The sequence below is a fragment of the Dendrobates tinctorius genome, unplaced genomic scaffold (assembly GCF_039654945.1).
Source record: "Dendrobates tinctorius isolate UK_male_01 unplaced genomic scaffold, ASM3965494v1 ptg000073l, whole genome shotgun sequence".
Classification (NCBI taxonomy): Eukaryota; Metazoa; Chordata; class Amphibia; order Anura; family Dendrobatidae; genus Dendrobates; species Dendrobates tinctorius.
Genome location: NW_027361741.1, coordinates 33,770,841 through 33,792,500, shown reverse-complemented (window position 1 = coordinate 33,792,500; position 21,660 = coordinate 33,770,841). Strand labels below are relative to the sequence as shown.

The 21,660-nt window shown below is 42.6% G+C and overlaps 1 protein-coding gene across 7 annotated transcripts in view; it reads left to right on the top strand.

The window, feature by feature from the left end:
- The window catches only part of CIT (citron rho-interacting serine/threonine kinase), a 277,393-nt gene that overhangs the window by 83,216 nt on the left and 172,517 nt on the right, over positions 1-21,660 (top strand). For all 7 annotated transcript variants that reach the window (XM_073582720.1, XM_073582725.1, XM_073582721.1 and 4 more), the window contains exons 10-12: positions 2,375-2,558; positions 4,613-4,718; positions 5,468-5,611. In XM_073582720.1, the coding sequence (XP_073438821.1) occupies positions 2,375-2,558; positions 4,613-4,718; positions 5,468-5,611 (434 nt within the window). The remainder of the gene's footprint in view (positions 1-2,374; positions 2,559-4,612; positions 4,719-5,467; positions 5,612-21,660) is intronic.

The window sequence follows — 21,660 nt, the reverse complement described above, 5'->3', positions numbered from 1 at the left end:
AACTGACTTAATAAGCAGCCGTGGAACAAGATTTATTGAAAAAAATACATTTAACCATACTCGGGATATACTGACTGACATATATATTTTTTTTTTCGCTTGCTTTAATTGTTATATAAATGCCTCCAGCACCAGATACTCTGCCCAAAAACAAACCCATAATGCAGTTGGTATTCCTCTTAAAGAGGACTCACATCAAATCTTTTATCCTCAAAATATTGCAGTCATCATGTAATACAGCACTGTCTACTTACAATTGCTCATTTTGTCTTTCGGTCCAGCTAGTTCTTCTTTATTCTCTGCTCTATGTAGAAACAGGAAGTCTCTTGTCCCTGCATTTATCATTCCCCTGGTCAACTCCTGACCCAGCTGCTCTGGCTGGTCCCCCCTGCTAGGAACTTTTGCAATGACCTATCACTAGTACAGGGAAAATTGACCTCCTGTTTCCACATACAGTTTAAAAGGATTCAGCTAGTCAGTTTTTAATCACGTGATGTCATAGAGCTTAATGAATAAGAGAATAATTAGCTGGGTAGAAAGGCAAAATGAGCAATTGTAAGCACACAGTGACATATAATATGATGCTTGCAATATATGAAGAGATTAAAAACATTGATGGGAGTAGGGCTTCTTTAATACACCTATTTACTATTCGCTCGCCTTATGCATCATAGCGCCATCACTTCTAGAAATTCCCCCACAGTGGGTATACCTAGTACAGCATTAATCCTCCATCCCGTATGCTGCCGGCCTCCACCTTTAGATCTTGACATGAATGCTAGCGCTGACTCTGGAATAGAATTGTCCAGCGTTGGTAACATGCACCAGTAATCTCCTGCAAACGTCTTGTACAATATGTTACATAGCCATGGTATGTATGGGCAGACCAATGTGGAAAGTAATCTAGCCCTGCACTGCAGTGTAAGGCTTTCTGAAGGCCTAGGAGAAAATGACTGCGTTTTTATGAGAATCCTTCGAATATAATACATTCCTGGTTTGTGCTGAATGTACGATATGTTGGAGCTTTGACACCTGCAAATATCAAGGCCTGCTTCAGTGTGTAGGTGGAAATAAATATATAATTGTGCGTATCCCCAGCTCCTCATTGGGTGGCAGATCCACATATGAAATCAAAGGTGTCCGTGCACACAAGTATATATACAGTTTTATTTTTTAGAATTCTTTCTTTTTATTGATCAGTAACCCCCTTCTTAGCTCCTTCCAATTAGGATCACAATCCCCATTAGTCCCGATGGTAAATCGGTAAATGATATATTTCCAATCGTCCACATCCATACTCATTAGATGCGTTCCTCATGTAACTAATTTTAGATTTGCACTGCGGTGGGCGTGAGATGTGTGGTATAGGAGGCTGTTTGGCAACCAGTGGCCTCATTGTAATTTAAATTGACCTGTTCGGCTGCCCCTCGCCCTCATTGTTCCTGCTCACTGTGCAGAAATGAGATGCTGCATTCCAGGACCTGGGTTACCCTAGGAAAAAAAGAAATCGACAAACGAGGCTTTTTTTTTTATCACAGGCAATATCCTAAGCCGCCGCGTGAACTGGCAAGAATGATCTGCTATGTGTATTCAATAATTCACCCCTAATTGCATTATTTAGGCAGATTGGGCAGTCTGTGATATTGCAGTCATGCTGGCAGTTTGCACAGCTGAATTACTGTATCGCTCATGTGCCACATATGCTTTTTTTCTCTAACGGCTTGCTTTGGAATACACTGCTCGATGACAGTAGAGTGGGATATTTTTTTTCCTTTCCCATATCCTATTGGCCCAGAGGAGATTTATTCTGGATCCATGGTAACAGTATTGGAACCAGTAGGATCCTGCTTTCTCAGTAGCTGCCTGGTGGACTGTTGAGAAGGGCAGCACATTTCTGTATCAATAATGCCCCTTTAAGAAGACGGCCCCAGCTAACCATGCATTTCAAAGCGGCTGTGAACTAGAAAGGTTTGAGCCATTCCCTCGGCATCCGTCTACTTGCACATCCTCTGAATCTTTTAGCTTGCCTCTTGCACAGACACTGTTGTTACATCAGCGTGATGGTTGAGTGTAATGAGAAAGCAGGGCAAAACATCCTTCTAACTGCGCTCCTGAAGGGGTGGCATTGACCATCGATAATGGCTACTGGCTACTGGTTCTAGCAGGTGAAATGATCTCAGGAACTCTAGTAATCTTGGAAAAAGGAGGCTGTTCTTGCTTGGAGGGGACGGAGGGGTTAATATCTTGTTGCTGTAATAGATTTCATAGCAGTGACTCAGTCTGCCAGTTCCTGAGAGAGCACAAGCTGCAGTGCTGGTGCAGCTAATGAAGCGGGTTCTTGGGTTGTAATCCTCATTTCTCTCATTCTGACCAGCTCCTCCTCCATTCGTTCCTACATTAAAGTCTGACGATGACACCTCAAATTTTGACGAACCGGAGAAGAATTTACGGGCTTTACCCTCTTCGGGCCACTTGAGCGCTGCCAGTTTCTCGGGCGAAGGACTGCCGTTTGTGGGCTTTTCATACATCAAGGCTCTTGGCGCATTCACCAAATCTGAGTAAGTAAAACGATTGTGTGACTGTCCTGACTTGGCCGGAGAATGCAGGTTCCTGTGACCTGCAGTGCTGTTTGTATGCTATCTGCATCACACTACTCCTGCTGACATGAGACGTTTACATCTTCTGTTTTATCATGTACCTACTGATAAGTCAGTATTAAACGGCTACCTTACTCTGCGTGATTGCCTGCTGTATCCAAGTCGATTCTGATACCTTCTAGAAAGAGACGCAATAAGAATTGAAAAGAGCATATAAAATCAACAGGCTATGGTATAAATGAATATATCCATATAGCCTGGCTGGTGACCTGCTGGCACATCACACTGGGTTCTGCAGAGGTTTTCTTGACCAGCATTAAAGTACTTAATGTCTTTACGTTTATTTCATTAGTAAAATAGGAATGCTTTCTGCAAACTTTGGCTTGTAAGGGTGGATCCGCCGTTTCACTGTCTGACCCTGGTAAACATGTCAGGAGGAAAGAGTCAGGTCCTAATGGATGTGCTGAAGCCGTGGTGGTAATCCTTCACTATTCAGGTTGTAACACCTTTAAGATGAAAGGACACTAGGCTTCTCCGAAGAGTCTTTGATATTCCATACAAGCACATTTATCAGCATAGTTCCTGCAGCAGTGGAAGTGTGACACATCTACATTATATCGGGAGTACTTTAATAACCTGGCTGCTGTTATGCAATCGCGGTTTATGTATTCGTGAGCTCCATTCTAAATTACCCTTCTATTTTGAGAGGAGTCTTGGAGATGGATGGCACAGATTTTTTTTTCTTGCCTGACCCAATATTTGAAGCTTTTGCAAATATTTCTGTGTAATAGCATGTAATGATATTTTGTAACAAAATATATTGTATTGTTTCAAGAGCAGACAGATATGTAGCCATCTCATTGTCCAAGAAACAGCAGATAAAATAATTTTGGAAATATTAAGCAAAAAGAGAAACAATGTCTAAAGTGATATGACAGAAATGACCCACAAACTTCTCCTTAAATTGTGGAGTTGCCACGGCCTGCTCTATCCCAATATTGGGAATTGGTTTTGCACTGTATTTTGTGTAGGCAGCATAAAGAGTCGTTTCTGTATGGCCCAGAATTGTAACCATTTGGGGCTCGTTGCAACTAAAAATCCCAAAATTGTCTAAATAGTTAGGTGCAGGCCTAATATCCTCAGCATTGATGGTAGATCATTTCCATAATCTTCCATAATCCCATCATATTTTACTTAAAAACAAAAAAACAAAAAAAAACACCAATTCTGTATGATCGGCTGGCCAGCTAACATGTAGTGAGTAGATAATTTTGATCAAGCGGTGAACAATTTATTTATATTTACTATGGTGTTCCATGTAGTGCCAACATATTATAATCACTCACTGTCCCCATTGGGGTTCATAATCTAAATCCCTCCGTTTTTTTTTCCTCTTGTTTTTAGTTATTCTCATAGGTTAGAATTTTCCACATTGCTTTGGTGATCTTTATTCAATGAGCCCCTGGTAGGAGTGTCTCAGTTCGCTCACAACAGGAAGTCCTAGAAAATCTATGATCATTAATTTCATTTATGGCTATTTGATTAATGCCAAAGATTTTGGCAACCTTTTCACTTCATGCATGCTGCTGGGCAAGGGTGCTTTATTGTTGAGTGCACTTACATGATATTCTAGGTAGGAGGAAGGAATTATAAATTATTCTTGCATCATATGAATGGCAATGTGATGTCATGATGACCAAGATTTGTGTATCCCAATACATGAGTAATTGATGGAGGATGATGCTGGCAATGGTTGCTTTTGTCATTTCTGTGTGCGGCAGATGATTACTGGAGGTGTAGGTGTGGTAGGGGAATGAGAAGTTAGCAGGAGATCTATGACCAGGGTTATTCACGTGAATTAAGAAATGGTCTTCGATGACTAGACTGAAAAGCAGTTTCACCTTTTAGATGGTATTCAGTGACCAAATGTTGACTTGCCAGAGATAACCATCTTATGCATGTATATATATATGTTTAGGCTTTATTTTTACAATATTATATCATCTGTTATTCAGGTCCATTGTGTCTGGCTTGGACTCTCCAGCCAAGGCAAGCTCCATGGAGAAGAAGTTATTTCACAAGAGCAAAGAGCTGCAGGACACACAGGACAAATGCCACAAGGTATTTAAATCGACACTTGGCCTCCCTGTTTGCAGCAGAAATTTACTTCCAGTGCGTTCCTGGGGATCAAGAGAGTGGTTTTATCTTTTGGGTCATAGAGCACTTGAGCGACAAGCGTCCGTCATAAAGATGTTCTCACAGATTAACAGTCCTTTTAGTCTTACAAGTTTCGACTGACTACACTGGATCTCCCACCTTAAGCGAAGTGTAGGAGAGAACCGTCTTGTGTGGGAGACGAGGACAGCTGACTACGTCAACGGATCGAATAATCTGATACTTATGTGGTGTTTTCAAAAAGATGGACCATCCTTCTGTTCTCATATAATTCATATTATATTAACTTTTGTGTGCAACTGATGGTCTTGCCCAAAGAAAATGGCTGGAATGTGATTATTCCTTTATACTGGACACCTACTGAAGGACCTATATTTTTTTATTAACAATATATGTGATAATGATGAGGCAGACCATCTTCTCACCAGATCTGGATTTGGGATAATACTGACGGGACCTAAGCAGATGAAAATGACTATCTTACCGGAGAGCTGTATGCTGTGGTCTTTTTCATCGGACTATGTGTAAATGTGAACAACCAGCCTGTGGATGACTTTTTGAGCCCACCCATTAGAAGAAGTGAGCTCCCTGTGACTAGTTTGGGCACTAGTTGTGGCAGTAAATAGTTCTTATTCTTAGATGGATTTGCCTACCATCAGCTGTGTAAATCCTTTGCATTTTTATGTATGTTACAGATGGAGCAAGAAATGACTCGACTACATCGTCGGGTGTCTGAGGTGGAGGCTGTACTCAGCCAAAAAGAAGTTGAATTAAAAGCATCTGAAACACAGAGATCTCTCCTGGAGCAAGACCTGGCAACCTACATCACAGAATGCAGCGTGAGCATCAAACCTTGTTCTACTGTAGGGATAATATCCGCTTTATGGATTATTAAACTCTGCATGTCAGAATGCTTCTGATTCATAACAAATACCATAATAATGCAAACCGCTAGGTTATCCTTAGTTATATATGTGTTTCAATGTACTCCCCAGTTATTGGTTTATATAAAAGATACCCCCCAATTTATTTTTCTAGAATATTGACTGCAGATATAACTGTATATTTTTCACTAGAAAATTGATGTCACTGTTTTACATAAGTTTAAGGCCACAGGCACACACGTTCAGTGTTTGGTCAGTATTTGGTCAGTATTTTACATCAGTATTTGTAAGCCAAAACCAGGAGTTGGTGATGAATACAGACGTGGTGACGTGTTTTTGGCTTACAAATACTGATGTAAAATACTGGCCAAATACTGATAGTGTAAACGTGGCCAAATAGTAAAAAGGAAATCACCAGATCACATATTTTTCCAACTTTGGATTTTGGAAAGCTTGGAGCAGAAGATGTTGGAAGGCAGTGATTAATTGGAAAAGGAATTGACTTTGTCCAGCTTGATCCATAAATGTTAGTGGATAAATGTTTGAAATAAAGTGCAAATTTTAACCAATTTGAATCAAGCTAGACAAACCCACTTCTTTTTTTTTTAAAAGTTTAATAGTGCAACATGTTGGCTCACAAGATCTTACACGATGATTAATAAGGTTATACACTCTAGTTAGCTATTCCCCAGCTGAGCATGCACGGGGAAAGGAGAGTAAACGGCTAACAGTCCCCTGTGGCAGCCTGTCTCACATAAGAAAGGAAGGATTGAACATGTTAAAGATCAACATGCCCAACATTTTCTTGTTTGTCTGTCATCTGCTGTTGTGGAAGTCGAAGAATTGCCATCCGTATTAGATGGTCAGCTTGTTGTGCTGAAATCAGCATGTTGATTTCGACATTCATCTTCTGTGTATGGGCACCTTTACACACTTAATAGGCACTTTTGGACACTTGTACAAGGTAGTTGTATAGTTTGAACAGTTGTTAGATGGATTGAATGCTCTGTGGATTTTGGGAAGCCAATTCTGCCTACTAGTAATATATCGTATATTTTTTTTTTTTATTTACATTGATGGCAGTTTCTGCCACTATATCGCACTCATAAGTTTCTATAGGAAATACATTTCCAGTTGTGGTATTTTTTTATGTTGGTTTAAAAGGTAGGATATATATGTGACAATATCGGGTAAGTAAAATCTGTAGTGCCCTATGACTCAAAATAGAAGCCTCATTTTTAGTTGATGTCTGAAATTACACTTTGAAGTTACTCCTCTAACTATGTTCACATGGCAGTATTTTGGGCAGTATTTCACTTCAGTCTTTTGTAAGGATGCTTTTGGGTCGCCCTCGCACACCCAGGGCAGCGGGGTACTCTGTACCGGGCCGGTGTCAAGGCGGGAATGTGTCACAGCAGCGGTGACCCGGTCCGTGGCCCTGGGCGCCCAATATCAATGGCGGTAATGTTAATGGTGTTAAAGTTTATATGAATAGTTTGTGACGCCACCCGTGGTGTTTGTCAAGTAAGATGGTAAGCCTACGCTGCATACAGATCCGCTGGGACTGATGGTGTGGTGCAGCAGAGATGGTATAGCTCCCCACAGGTGGAGCTGTAGTCCAAGGGCAGTGTAGGTGCAATGGGTGAAGAGAGGCGCAGAATGGCACAGATGTTGTTACTCAGATGTAGCGGTGCGGGAAGAACTGGAGGACACCAGAGTGTGCGGTTCCAAAGCTTTACTCACTGTTTGCAGTTCACACAACTGCCTGCCTCCGTACTGTGTTCTCCAGGTCAGTGCTCCAGCCAACCTCCAGGCAGGATAGGATTCTCCCTTCCACACTCCGCCAACATGTACCTTACTGAACGACTCCTCCAATGCGCCTTTAGGTGCGAAGCACTCCAGTACTTAGTTACCCTGGAATGCCTCTCTCTAGGTGTTCCTAGTCTTTACTTGTATGACAGACAGCTGTAGCCTGCTTCGGGGACTCCTCACTGCGTCCCAGCTCTCTATTCAGTTGCTGTTGTGTCCCAAGTCTATGATGGGAGCAAGGCGTTAGCGGCTCACTACTCCTCCGGTGTCTGTTGCCGGACATAAAGATCCAATCAACCTCGGGGACCGGGCCCCGGCCTTTGCGCTCTCTGGACTGGAAGGGTTCTCTCTCTTTCTCAACCTGCTTCCCACCGTCCTTCTGTTCTCCTTCGTTCCAATCTGTTCTATCTCTCTCATGGAAGGTTAGGTTATCAATCTTATCAGTCTCTTTCTCTGGTCTCTCACTGGGACCTGCTGCAGCACGTCCCTCAGACACCCATCTTCTCTCTTCTCTCTCCTCTAACCAACTAACCACTAACTTTCACTCTTCCCACTCTTTTATATCTAACTCCACCCGCCTCCCCAGCACCTCTCGTGTTACGAAGCCAGGGACCACAAAAGGCACCCTATGACCTTTCCAGCATAAAACATGGATGGGTCCCTGCTGAACTATCCTGTGTGTGGGGTGCAGGTGTTGGAATGCGGATATGTGTTCCCAGCCTACCTGGATGGTGGGGCACTACACCTTAGGAGAAGGTGCAGTACCTCTGTGGCGACTGAAGCCTCATGGGCGCCACACTTTCACACTGCGGTCAGGTGCCTATTCAGTGGTGGTAGTAGACTGCTTCTAAGGCCGAGATCACACTTCTGTGTGCGATGCGAGAAACTCGCACGAGTCTCTCGCATCAACACCCGGCGCTGCCGCCTGCACTTGGGACCGGAGCTGCGGCTGCATAGATATTTCATAGAAAAAGGAAAGTCCAGCTCAAGGATTAAAATCCAGAATTTTCTTTATTTATTTCATTAAAATACAAGCATGGCTGCTATAGTCATCATTGCTGTTTTTACCTTGAGCTGTTTGAAAGTTTCTGAGTCTAAGAGCGTATACCGCTCGAAACACGTACAGAACCTCCTGGGCACGTTCTGTGCGGCTATCCCATGTCAGGGTAAAAACCGCAATGATGACTATAGCAGCCATGCTTGTATTTTAATGAAATAAATAAAGAAAATTCTGGATTTTACTCCTTGAGCTGGACTTTCCTTTTTCTATTAAGTATTCCAAGACGTCCAAGTGGAGACGTGTCCTTGCTCGGACCTTGCTGCAGCATCAATGAAGGGTGAGCTGAACTAAATCCTTTTTTCTCCAGGCTGCATAGATATACATGCAGCTGCAGCTTCCGGCCTGAGTACTGGCGGCAGCTCCAGATGTTGATGCGAGAGACTCGTGCGAGTTTCTCGCAACACACACAGTAGCGTGATCCCGGCCTAAGTGTTTGCCTCCAGTAGGCATACACTCCCGAAAATGATGCCCGACAGAGCTGACTTTCGCTCTGCTATCACCATTATAGTCTATGGCCCATATATTTGGCGCATCGTCCAAATACCGTTTTGCGAAGGATGGTTCGGACGCAAGCCGCTGAACAGGTGCCTGAGCGCAGTGTGAAAGCACCCTAAGTTAAAACCAGAAGTGGATCATAAATACAGAAGTGTTGCAAATGTTTTTGTTACACTTTTTGTCTGACCATTTCACTCCTAATTTTGGCTTATAAATACTGATATAAAATGCTGACCAAACTGATGTGTGAATGTTGCTTGATTCTCATCTTATTTGCCAGTTATTTATTTGCTCAATATCCATCCAATCTATTTGATATAATTGGTCCCTCTTGTTTTTCACGGATTCCAGAGACAATAAAATGTAACAATGTTATTATAAGCTAGAAGATGGCAAAGATTTATCTTTTTTCCTCCATTTTTTGTATTTTCCAGTTTATTCAAAACTCTATAGTAACGGAGGCTTAGGGTCAAAAAAATATTATTTTGGGGGGGATACAGCAAGTAATCTACTTTTGATCAGTAGGAAATTGTGACTGGCTTGAACAATGCTGCTTGTCCATCGTCAGCTACAGAGTGCAGACATTATCCGCCAACTGCAGTCCACAGTCTGTGGGAGACGTTAATGTTAAATTCCTGCACTCAATATATGAAGATAGCGCAGATTCTTATATTAGAAACTTATTCTAAAAAAAGTTTTCCTAAAATATAGGGAAACTTTTTGCTTATATTAAATTAAAGGTATGCAGCACTACAAATATTCGTATAGTATAAAGTTCCATTCATAATCTTTGATAAATTTTCCTGTTTTATTGCTCTAGCATGCGTTTCTGATTGAAATTTATAAGCAGAAGTATCAAAAATCTAATGCATAATAGATGTTTTCAAGCATTGCAAGGCTTATATATTTATATTTTCTTAAAATTAGAAATAGAGAAGTGGTTGGGTTCGTTCGGTTGTAAGTTACTTTAAAGAGGTTGTCCGGGTATATAATATTGATTAATCAAACTTAGACTTGGTCATCAATATCAGATCTTTGGGGGCCTGAAACTTGACACCCCGACAGATATTAATTCCAACACAAACCTAAATATAGCCTAGTTTAGTGAAAAAGAGGATCCATTGCAATAAAGCATTTTTAAAAATCACCAAATTTAAATTCAGGATTGAGAGTCCTCAGTAGTTGATACCTTTTAATAGCTAACTGAAAAGATGGTAACACATTGCAAGCTTTCGAGACTACTCAGGTCTCTTACTAGCCTGATGAAGAGACCTGAGTAGTCTAGAAAGCTTGCAATGTGTTACCATCTTTTCAGTTAGCTATTAAAAGGTATCAACTACTGAGGACTCTCAATCCTGAATATTTTTCCATCTACTGGCTAACACGGTACAAAGATATACATCTTTCCTGTATCAAATTTAAATTCAAATTATTAAAATGGTATAAAAATTCAAGCAGGTTAAAAAAGCTTGACACGTGCAAATTATTTGATCATAGTCAGAATCAACATTATGGGCATCAGGAATTATCTAATATAATGCTCAAGACTGTCCTAACCTAGCACTCCTCACTCTCAGAAACAAATATAAGTAAATCATCAGCTTTACTTTATAAAGTGCATGTGCGTATGTGGCGCCCCTGAAGCTCAGTCACCACAGAGGTACTGCACCTCCTCCTGAGATGTGTTGCCCCACCATCCAGGTAAGGTGGAGACACCTGACCACGCTCCAACACCTGCACCCCACACCACAAAGTAGTGTAGCAAAGCACCTTCGGCGGCTCCCTGCTTGGAGCACGAAACGTGCTGGGAGGTGGGTGGAGTTTAGTTCGCACAAGAGAGTGGGAAGAGTTGAGTCAGTCAGCCAGTGTTTTCATTCAGTCAGTGAGTGAGGATGTAGAAGGACAGAGTGTGAGAAAGAGAAGATCCCCGGGAGAGGGATGGAAGAAGGAAGTGCTGCAGCAGGCCACAGTGATCTTGGGTCTGCTGGCACATGAAAGAGACAGAGAAAGGGAAGCTTGATTCTCCATTGGGAAGAAGGATTAGTATGGAACGCAAAGCCGGGGTCCGGTCCCCGAGGTTGTACGGATACTAATGGTCCTGCAGCAGACACCGGAGGAATAGAAGTAGTGACCACTTTATTCCCACACAAGACTTGGGGGCACAACAGCAACATATTAGTGAGCCGGTACTCAGCAGCAAGGAGTCCCCGAAGCAGGCTACAGCTGTCTGCCGTACAAGTAGAGCTCATAAGAACATCTGATAGGAGGCCCTCCAGTGTAACTCAGTACTGAGAGTACTTCATTCAAAGGCGCTATAAGAGGAGACGTTCAGAAAAGGCACATGTTGGCGGAGTGTTGGAAAGGAGTACTTCATCTTGCCTGGAGGTTGGCTGAGCTCCTAACTCGGAGGACACGGCACGGATGCGGGCACCTGTGCCTGCAACAGACTGTGAGTAAAGCTTTGGAACTACATGCCCTGGTGTCCTCCACTTATTCCTGCGCCAACCTTCCCAGCACTGCTGCATCCCATGCGCCTGACACTACACCATCTAAGTGTCACTTCACCTACACTGCCCTGGGACTACAGCCCTGCCTGTGGAGGGCTATAACATCACTGCTGCACCACACCATCTGTCCCAGAGGATCTGTCTGCAGCGTTGGCTTACATCTACATTGCCGAACACCACAGGTGGCGTCACGAATCACTCATCATAAGCACACTGAACATTCCCCTTTTTTGCAATGGGCGCCCAGGGCCACGGGCCGGGTCCCAGCTGCCGTAACATCTCCCATTGAAACTCATCGGCCCCGGTACCGAGTACCACACAGCCCTGGGTGTGAGGGCGTCCCACTTATGTCAGAAAGCTTTGAAAAAATCCATTCACTGAAGCGAAAGTGATGTCTGTTAAAGTGCAAGGAAGACACAGGTTAAACCTAAACGGATAGAAATACTTACAAAAGTGCCCAGTGCCTATGAGGTAGATTGCAACGTGTCACCTGGGGTGGGTTTTTTCAAAGCTTTCTGACATAAGCACATGCATTTTATAAAGTAAAGCTGTTGATTTACTTACAGTGGGTAGAGAAAGTATTCAGACCCCTTTAAATTTTTCACTCTGTTTCATTGCAGTCATTTGGTAAATTCAGAAAAGTACATTTTTTTTCTCATTAATGTACACTCTGCACCCCATCTTGACTAAAAAAAGAAAGTAGACATTTTTGAAAATTTATTAAAAAAGAAAAACTGAAATATCACATGGTCATAAGTATTCAGACCCTTTGCTCAGTATTGAGTAGAAGCACCCTTTTGAGCTAGTGCAGCCATGAGTTTTCTTGGGAATGATGCAACAAGTTTTTCACACCTGGATTTCGGGATCCTCTGCTGTTCTTTCTTGAAGATCCTTTCCAGTTCCGTCAGGTTGTATGGTGAACGTTGGTGGACAGCGATTTTCAGGTCTCTACAGAGATGCTTTTTTGGGTTTAGGTCAGGGCTCTGACTGGGCCAGTCAAGAATGGTCACAGAGTTGTTTTGAAACCACTCCTTTCTTATTTTAGCTGTGTGCTTAGGGTCATTGTCTTGTTGGAAGGTGAACCTTCGGCCAAGTCTGAGGTTTTCATCCAGGATATCTCTGTACTTGGCTGCATTCTTGTTTCCTTCAATTGCAACCAGTTATCCTATCCCTGCAGCTAAAAAACACCCCCATAGCATGATGCTGTCACCACCATGTTTCACTGTTGGGATTGTATTGGGCAGGGGATGAGTGCCTGGTTTTCTCCACACATACCGCTTAGAATTATATCACCAAAAGGTCTATCTTCATCTCATCAGACCACAGAATATTATTTCTCATAGTCTGGGAGTCCTTCATGTGATTTTTTTTTTTTTTAGCAAACTCTATGTGAGTTTTCATATGTCTGGCACCGAGGAGAGGCTTCCGTCAGTCCACTCTGCCATACAAACCCTAATGGTGGAGGGCTGCAGTGATGGTTGACTTTGTGGATCTTTCTCCCATCTCCCTACTGCATCTGTGGAGCTCAGCCATAGTGATCATGGGATTCTTCTTTACCTCTCTCACCAAGGCTCTTCATTCCACGATTGCTCAGTTTAGCTGGACGGCCAGGTCTAGGAAGACTTTTGGTGGTCCCTAACTTCTTCCATTTAAGGATTATGGAGGCCACTGTGCTCTTAGAAACCTTGAATACTGCAGAAATTCTTTTGTAACCTTGGCCAGATCTGTGTCTTGCCACAATTCTGTCTCTGAGCTCCTTGGCCAGCCTTTGACCTCATGATTCTCATTTGGACTGACATGCACTTTGAGCTGTGAGGTCTTATATACACTGTGTGCAGAATTATTAGGCAAATGAGTATTTTGATCACATCATCCTTTTTACACATGTCCTACTGCTAGCTGTATAGGCTTGAAAGCCAACTGCCAATTATGTAAATCAGGTGATTTGCATCTCTGTAATGAGGAGGGGTGTGGTCTAATGACATCAACACCCTATATAAGGTGTGCTTAATTATTAGGCAACTTCCTTTCCTTTGGCAAAATGGGTCAGAAGAAAGATTTGACGGACTCTGAAAAGTCAAAAATTGTGAGATGTCTTGCAGAGGGAGGCAGCAGTCTTGAAATTGCCAAACTTTTGAAGCGTGATCACCGAACAATCAAGCGTTTCATGGCAAATAGCCAACAGGGTCGCAAGAAGCGTGTTGATAAAAAAAAAAAAAAAGGCACAAAATAACTGCCCATGAATTGAGGAAAATCAAGCGTCCAGATGCCATTTGCCACCAGTTTTGCCATTTTTCAGAGCTGCAACGTTACTGGAGTATCAAAAATCACAAGGTGTGCCATACTCAGGGACATGGACAAGGTGAGGAAGGCTGAAAAATGACCACCTTTGAACAAGAAACATAAGATAAAACGTCAAGACTGGGCCAAGAAATATCTTAAGACTGATTTTTCTAAGGTTTTATGGACTGATGAAATGAGAGTGACTCTTGATAGGCCAGATGGATGGGCCCGAGGCTGGATCAGTAAAGGGCAGAGAGCTCCACTCTGACTCAGACGCCAGCAAATGTGGAGGTGGGGTACTGGTATGGGCTGGTATCATTAAAGTTGAACTTGTGGGACCTTTTCGGGTTGAGGATGGAGGGAAGCTCAACTCCCAGACCTACTGCCAGTTTCTGGAAGACACCTTCTTCAAGAAGTGGTACAGGAAGAAGTCGGTATCGTTCAAGAAAAACATGATTTTCATGCAGGACAATGCTCCATCACATGCATCCAAATACTCCACAGCATGGCTGGCCAGTAAAGGTCTAAAAGAAGAAAAAATAATGACATGGCTCCCTTGTTCACCTGATCTGAACCCCATAGAGAACCTGTGGTCCCTCATAAAATTAAAATGTGAGATCTACAAGGAGGGAAAACAGTACACCTCTCGGAACAGTGTCTGGGAGGCTGTGGTGGCTGCGGCACGCAATGTTGATCGTAAACAGATCAAGCAACTGACAGAATCTATGGATGGAAGGCTTTTGAGTGTCATCATAAAGAAAGGAGGCTATATTGGTTGCTGATTTTTTTGTTTGTTTTTGAATGTCAGAAATGTTTATTTCTAAATTTTGTGTTATATTGGTTTACCTGGTGAAAATAAACAAGTGAGATGGGCATATATTTGGTTTTTATTAAGTTGCCTAATAATTCTGCACAGTAATAGTTACCTGAAAAAAACAGATATCCTCCTAAGGCCTGTTTCACACTTCCGTTTTTGACCATCAGTCAAAATCCGCCGTTTTTGCAAAAAAACGGATCCGCCATTTTTTTTGGCGGATCCGTTTTTTTCCCCATTGACTTGCATTACCGGCGGATCTTGACGGATGGCCATCCGTTGGGTCCGTTTTTTGCGGATCCTTCAATTTTTTTGCATCCGCCGAGATGCCTGGACGGACCATGTAACGTTTTTTCTACTGCAGGATCCGCATTTTTATAGAGCGCATGCCCGGAGGAATGAAATCAGGAGGAAATTTAACCCTGAAATCATTTCTGGCGGACAGAGAAAAAAAAAATTCTCTCTCTCTCTCGGCAGTGGTTCCTTTAAAATTCTTCATTCAGCGGATCCGTAAAAAAAAACTGATCCGGTGGCATCCGTTCACATCAGTTAGGAACGGATCCGCTTTTTGGCGGATTTTAACTGACACAAAAAACTGAAGTGTGAAACAGGCCTAAGATAGCCAAATCGGAAAAAAAACCCACTCCAACTTCCAAAAATATTAAGCTTTGATATTTATGAGTCTTTTGGGTTGATTGAGAACATAGTTGTTGTTCAATAATAAAAAGATTCCTCTCAAATACAACTTGCCTAATAATTCTGCACGCAGTGTAGACAGGTGTGTGCCTTTACAAATCAAGTCCTATCAGTTTAATTAAACACAGCTGGACTCCAATGAAGGAGTAGAACCATCTCAAGGAGGATCACAAGGAAATGGACAGCATGTGACTTAAATATGAGTGTCTGAGCAAAGGGTCTGAATACTTATGACCATGTGATATTTCAGTATTTCTTTTTTTAATAAATTTGCAAAAATTTCTACATTTCTGTTTTTTTCAGTCAAGATGGAGTCCAGAGTATACATTAATGAGAAAAAAAATGAACTTTTTTGAATTTACCAAATGGATGCAATGAAATAAAATTTAAAGGGGTCTGAATGCTTTCCGTACCCACTGTATATTTGTTTCCGAGAGTGAGGAGTGCTAGTTTACGATATTCTTTCAAAAATATATACATTTGTTTCATAATGCAGATGAACTTGGTTCTATCTGTTAAAAAACCATGGTTTTTTTTATTTACACACTTTTTCTTTTATTTCGGTCATTTTGAGTTTGATTGGTCTTTTCCTCATTGTTATTTTCCTCGTACAAATCTGTATTTAGCCCTTTCATTATATTATTGCATCTCCTTCATTCCACCAATTGGATGCCTATCTTTGTATCCTCTCTTTACATGGCTGCTTTGCTATGTGCGCGCTGACCGCGGGGGCGCCTAGGCACTATACTGAGATTTATTCTCTATTTATTTCTAAGTCCTTTTCCTTGGCCACTGCGCGTGCGCTGACCGGCGCATGTGTAGTAAGCCACTTTTCAGCCATCTTGGTACACCGCTCCCAGCACCTCATTTTGTCTTCCTGCGATTGCGCAGACACTTGCCCCGGTTTTGGCGTATGCCGGCTACAGTATCTGCCTCTACACACGCCGATGGCTTCCAGCTGTTCGCTGTCTGCTGCAATTTAGTTAAGGTATTTATACTTCACCCGCTCACACTGTGCCTACCGCCCCTGATGAAGCAAGTTTCACAGGCATAGCGCGTCGGGCATCTTCCTGTGCCCCTGCTCTTCCCCATGCCTCTCATCTCCTTCTGCATGAGCGTTTCTTCTTGATCTTAATTAATGCAGGCATTTGCCTCTGTCATTCAGGTTGTATGTGGCGCTCTGTTCCCCCTCATTTTTGGGTGACTCTTCATGATATTTAAGTAGCAGAGTGTTACCTGATGTGTTTACCACCCAGCCTCTGCAGTGTAGGGTTATTTGAATTGGCAATTGACCCCAAAAAACCCCGTAATGCTCGCATTTTGATTTTTTTCTTGCTACGCCATTTAATTATTTTTATATATTTATAGATCGGGCGGTTCTGAATGCGGTGATACCAAATATGTGTATTTTTTAGTAATTGTTTTATTTTGAATGGGGCAAACGGAGGGTGATTAGAACTTTTTACATTTTTTCATATTTTAAAAAACATTTTTTTCTTGCTTCATTAGTCTAGAAGTTGCAATCATCCGGTCGCCTTTGCTACACACAGCAGGGCTGCAGCCATGCTCTATGTAACTAAAATGCTGACTTGCTATAGCTATCTGGCAATGACAACCACAGGGGTCTCCTGCAGACCCCGGGTTGTCATGTCAACCCATCGACGACCCGCGGTTATGTGACACAGTCGCTGGTGGACAGGATTAGTGACGCGCTTCCTGCGCATACATGTTGAATGCCGCTGTCACAGATTGACAGCGGCATTTAATATGTTAGCAGACGTGGGTGGCTCGCGATTCCACCCCGGTTGTTAGGGGCACATGACAGCTGATCAGATCAGCTGTCATATGTTATAAAGGGTGCAAGCTCTTTGCCGGAGCCCGCACCAAACGGGAAGGCGTCCAATGTTGGAAATATCCGTCAATGGATGTTAAGGGGTATCTGTCTCCAGGATTTTGTCACCTAATTTGAGAGCAGCATAATGTAAACACAGAGCCTGATTCCAGTGATGTCACGTATTAGGCTGCTTGCTGTAGTTTTGATAAAATCACCTTTTAATAGGAGATTATCTTTAGAGGACTAGAAACTTAGAGTGCCTTTTGCCATGTAGTCTTCTATATTCATTCATGAGCTTTATATAACCTCGCCGCCACCACTGATGCGCAGCTTTCTGCCTATGCACAGTGTACACAGAAGTCTGCCAGTCAGTGCTGTGGCTGGATTATACAGAGCTCAATATTGAGAGAACTAGTAGGTCTGCCGCAGATAAAACAGTGATTTTTAGCAAAACTCCAGTGACCTATTGCTGAAATCTTTGCCCCTATATCATGCCGCTCTCAGATGCAGATGTTTTTTCAACTTTGAAACTCGTCGAGAGTAAATCGCACTGTCACTTTTATACCAAATATTAAACTTTTATTGTGGATACACAACCAGCAGCGCAGATTACCCGCATAACCAAAGTTGGCATCTTGGCCAATCTTAACCACTGCTCGGCCCCAGTGCATGCTTGCTGCATGCACACTCTTCCCATCTGCAATTAATAGTCCTCTCTTTACAATACCACTTTATCTTGTTTAACAGCGCACAGCTCAGCTTGACAGAAACTCTTCTATTTACGTTCCTGCAACTTAGGGTGCCTCGAGTATACTGATGCCATATCAGTAATTCACCTGTAGAAACAGTTCCTTCTTCCTCCAAACACAGCACAAGATTTTTCGTGTCTGAGTCTGTAAAGTCCTTTAACCAGACATTACTGGCGGCTTCCCAGCAGACAGTATCACACAGGATAGGATTAGATACACGGCTCAGCAGTCAGTATCACACAGGATAGGATTAGATACACAGCTCACCATATAGTATCACACAGGATAGGATTAGATACACAGCTCACCATATAGTTTCACACAGGAGAGGATTAGATACACGGCTCAGCAGACAATATCACAGGATAGGATTAGATACACGGCTCAGCAGTCAGTATCACACAGGATAGGATTAGATACACAGCTCACCATATAGTTTCACACAGGAGAGGATTAGATACACAGCTCAGCAGACAGTAACACACAAGATAGGATTAAATACACGGTTCAGCAGTCAGTATCACACATGACAGGATTAGATACACGGCTCAGCAGATGGTATTGCACAGGATAGGATTAGATACATGGCTCAGCAGACTAACACACAGGATAGGATTAGAGACACGGCTCAGCAGACAGTAACACAGGATAGAATTAGATACACAGCTCAGCAGTCAGTATCACACAGGATAGGATTAGAGACACAGCTCAGCAGTCAGTATCACACAGGAGAGGATTAGTTACACAGCTCAGCAGACAGTAACACACAGGATAGGATTAGATACACAGCTCAGCAGATGGTATTGCACAGGATAGGATTATATACACAGCTCAGCAGACATCACACAGGAGAGGATTAGAGACACGGCTCAGCAGTCAGTATCACAGGAGAGGATTAGATACACAGCTCAGCAGACAATATCACACAGGATAGGATTAGAGACACGGCTCAGCAGACAGTAACACAGGATAGAATTAGATACACAGCTCAGCAGACAGTGTCACACAGGATAGGATTAGATACACAGCTCAGCAGTCAATAACAGAGGATAGGATTAGGTACATGTCTCAGCAGACAGTAACACACAGGATAGGATTAGAGACACAGCTCAGGAGACAGTATCACACAGGAGCGGATTAGGTACACAGCTCAGGAGACAGTATCACACAGGAGCGGATTAGGTACACAGCGCAGGAGACAGTATCACACAGGATAGGATTGGGTACACGGCTCAGGAGACAGTATCACACAGGATAGGATTAGGTACATGACTCAGCAGACAGTAACACACAGGATAGGATTAGAGACACAGCTCAGGAGACAGTATCACACAGGATAGGATTAGGTACACGGCTCAGGAGACAGTATCCCACAGGATAGAGTTAGATTCACAGCTCAGCATACTGTACCACCATCTGTTCACTACCGGAGCAAATATCAACTGATCAGGATAGGTCATCAATATTATTTTACCACACAACATAATTGTATGATTTGCATATCTGCTCTTAGCTCCTCATGTGTGATACATTTATTGAATTTCTCTCTTTGAAGTTCAGCATTTTGTCTAACAAACTAACTTGTTAAGTGAAAGATGTCATTGTCTGCAGTGCTGCAACCCGGTCACCAGTCACTGTATCTTCAGGCTCACATTATGCATTCCAATACCTTTTATTACACTCTTTCACTGTGTATGAACCAATGCCAAGGCTTCTTTAATGACCAAAGCCATGTTTCTTGCCTTTCTGTCTTATCTGTTTTTTGTTTTGTTTTTTTTTGGATAACTCCATTAACCTAGGATTTGGGATAAATCCATAGTTATTTTTAGAGAAGGCTCACAAGATAATATATTTTGTATATTTCAATAAGTGTGGGTTTAAATAAAGAAATAGCAATAATAGACAAAATGATGATTTAAAGTGAACCTGACAGCTGACACCTGCTGCCTTATCCACGGGCAGCATGTATTCTACATCGGTTGTATAATTTCCGCCAGGTATGTTTGACTCTGTAACGCTGCAGCTATATACTTTAATAGCTGCTGGAGACTCATTGGACAGGCGAGTCCCCGGCGGCTTCTGCCCTGGATGGACAGAAAACTCCCTGCTTGCGCATACCGGCAGAGACCTGTCAATCCAGTGCAGCGAGCGGGCAGAAACCATCGGGGACCTGCCTGTCTGACTGTTCTCTAGCATCTATTAAAGTATGTTTTTTTCTTAAACGCCACAGATTTTCAGAGTCAAATATACCTGGGTGAGATCATACAGCCACTGCGTGATACATGTTGCCCGTGGATTGGACAGCATGTTTTCAGTTGACAGGTTCCCTTTAACAAGATATTATAGTGGCTAGTCTGACCTAGGAGTGGACACCATAGAATACAAAGGTAGATGCTAAAACCAGAAGTATTTGGTTTTCACCCAATATTTTCCTGTAAAAGGCAGCCAAAGCCTATAGCAAATGCCCACAAAGAGTGATTGACGGTTTTCTGCATGGGTTGGAACGGCTGTTTTGTTGATGGCTCTAAGGTGGTTGGGGAGAAGGACTAGTTTGTATTCTTTACCAACAATGAAAGCACATAGAGAAAATATTGAATGCAAATAATAATATATTAGATTGCTCGGCATATGTCCCTCTGTCTTATGCTCCCTTATATAGGATTGTATTGGAGATCTTGCATACAAAGGTTCTGAATGTACAGTTATTTTCTGACATGTGTTTTTGGCAGAAAGTCATAAGAGATGCCTGTATTTTGTTGATAATGCTTAGGAGAACATGCGCAGGGAATCTGCCGTTCCTCTACCCGTTAGCTCTGTTACTCCCACTTGTAAAGGAGTGATTCACCTAATAGGTATATATTAGAGAATTGCTGTAAATAGAATTTCCCAATCTATAAGTGGAACGGGTGACATTGAGTCTTGGATTGGGTTGCACAACCTGTTCGCATAGTCCTTCTGCCTCTTCTCTACAGCAGAATGCGTGTGTGTTTGCAGGTGTCACGTCAATAGCATTGTCATTACTAATGACAGCACTTTAGCGTGCAGCTGTACTTCTCAGAATAATGTTGGTCCAGGGGCTGTAGACTTGTGTTATAGAGGAGCACTGAAATAGAATGCTGCTTGTGTAATTCTCATCCGTGTATCGTAATGCTGCTAGTACTTATTAGAACCTGAGAAATGTCATAAAGTAGTGATCATAGGGAACAAACATTTGTAATAAAACCTATTGAAGAAACAACAGAAAGCTTCTCCTCAGCCTGGAATAATGGATAACAGAGCAATAGATTCATGAAGCAGCCTAATGTCACTATGTAATTACAGGCGCATTCATTTATGCAGTTACTTTGTAGTGTAAAGTCCATACTTGCCACCCAGCAGCTCTACTTACCAGGTGGGCCCATGGCCGGCTGCTTATCCCACTCTTACTGTTACTCCCATAGACTTTGACGTCTATGTTATTCTATGAGGAGGGATGGCAATGTGAATTACTGAAGAAGGACACAGGACCACATTATACAGGTAGAGAGAGCCAGTTTACCAGAGGAGTGATCCACACTAATGATGAGCGAGTATACTCGTTGCTCGGCTAATCTCCGAGTATTTTGGCGTGCTCAGAGATTTAGTTTGTGTCGACGCAGCTGCATGATTTGTGGCTGTTGGACAGGCTGAATACATGTGAGGAATGCCTGTTTGTTAGGGAATCCCCACATGTATTCAGGCTGTCCAGCAGCCACAAATCATGCAGCTGCGTCGACAC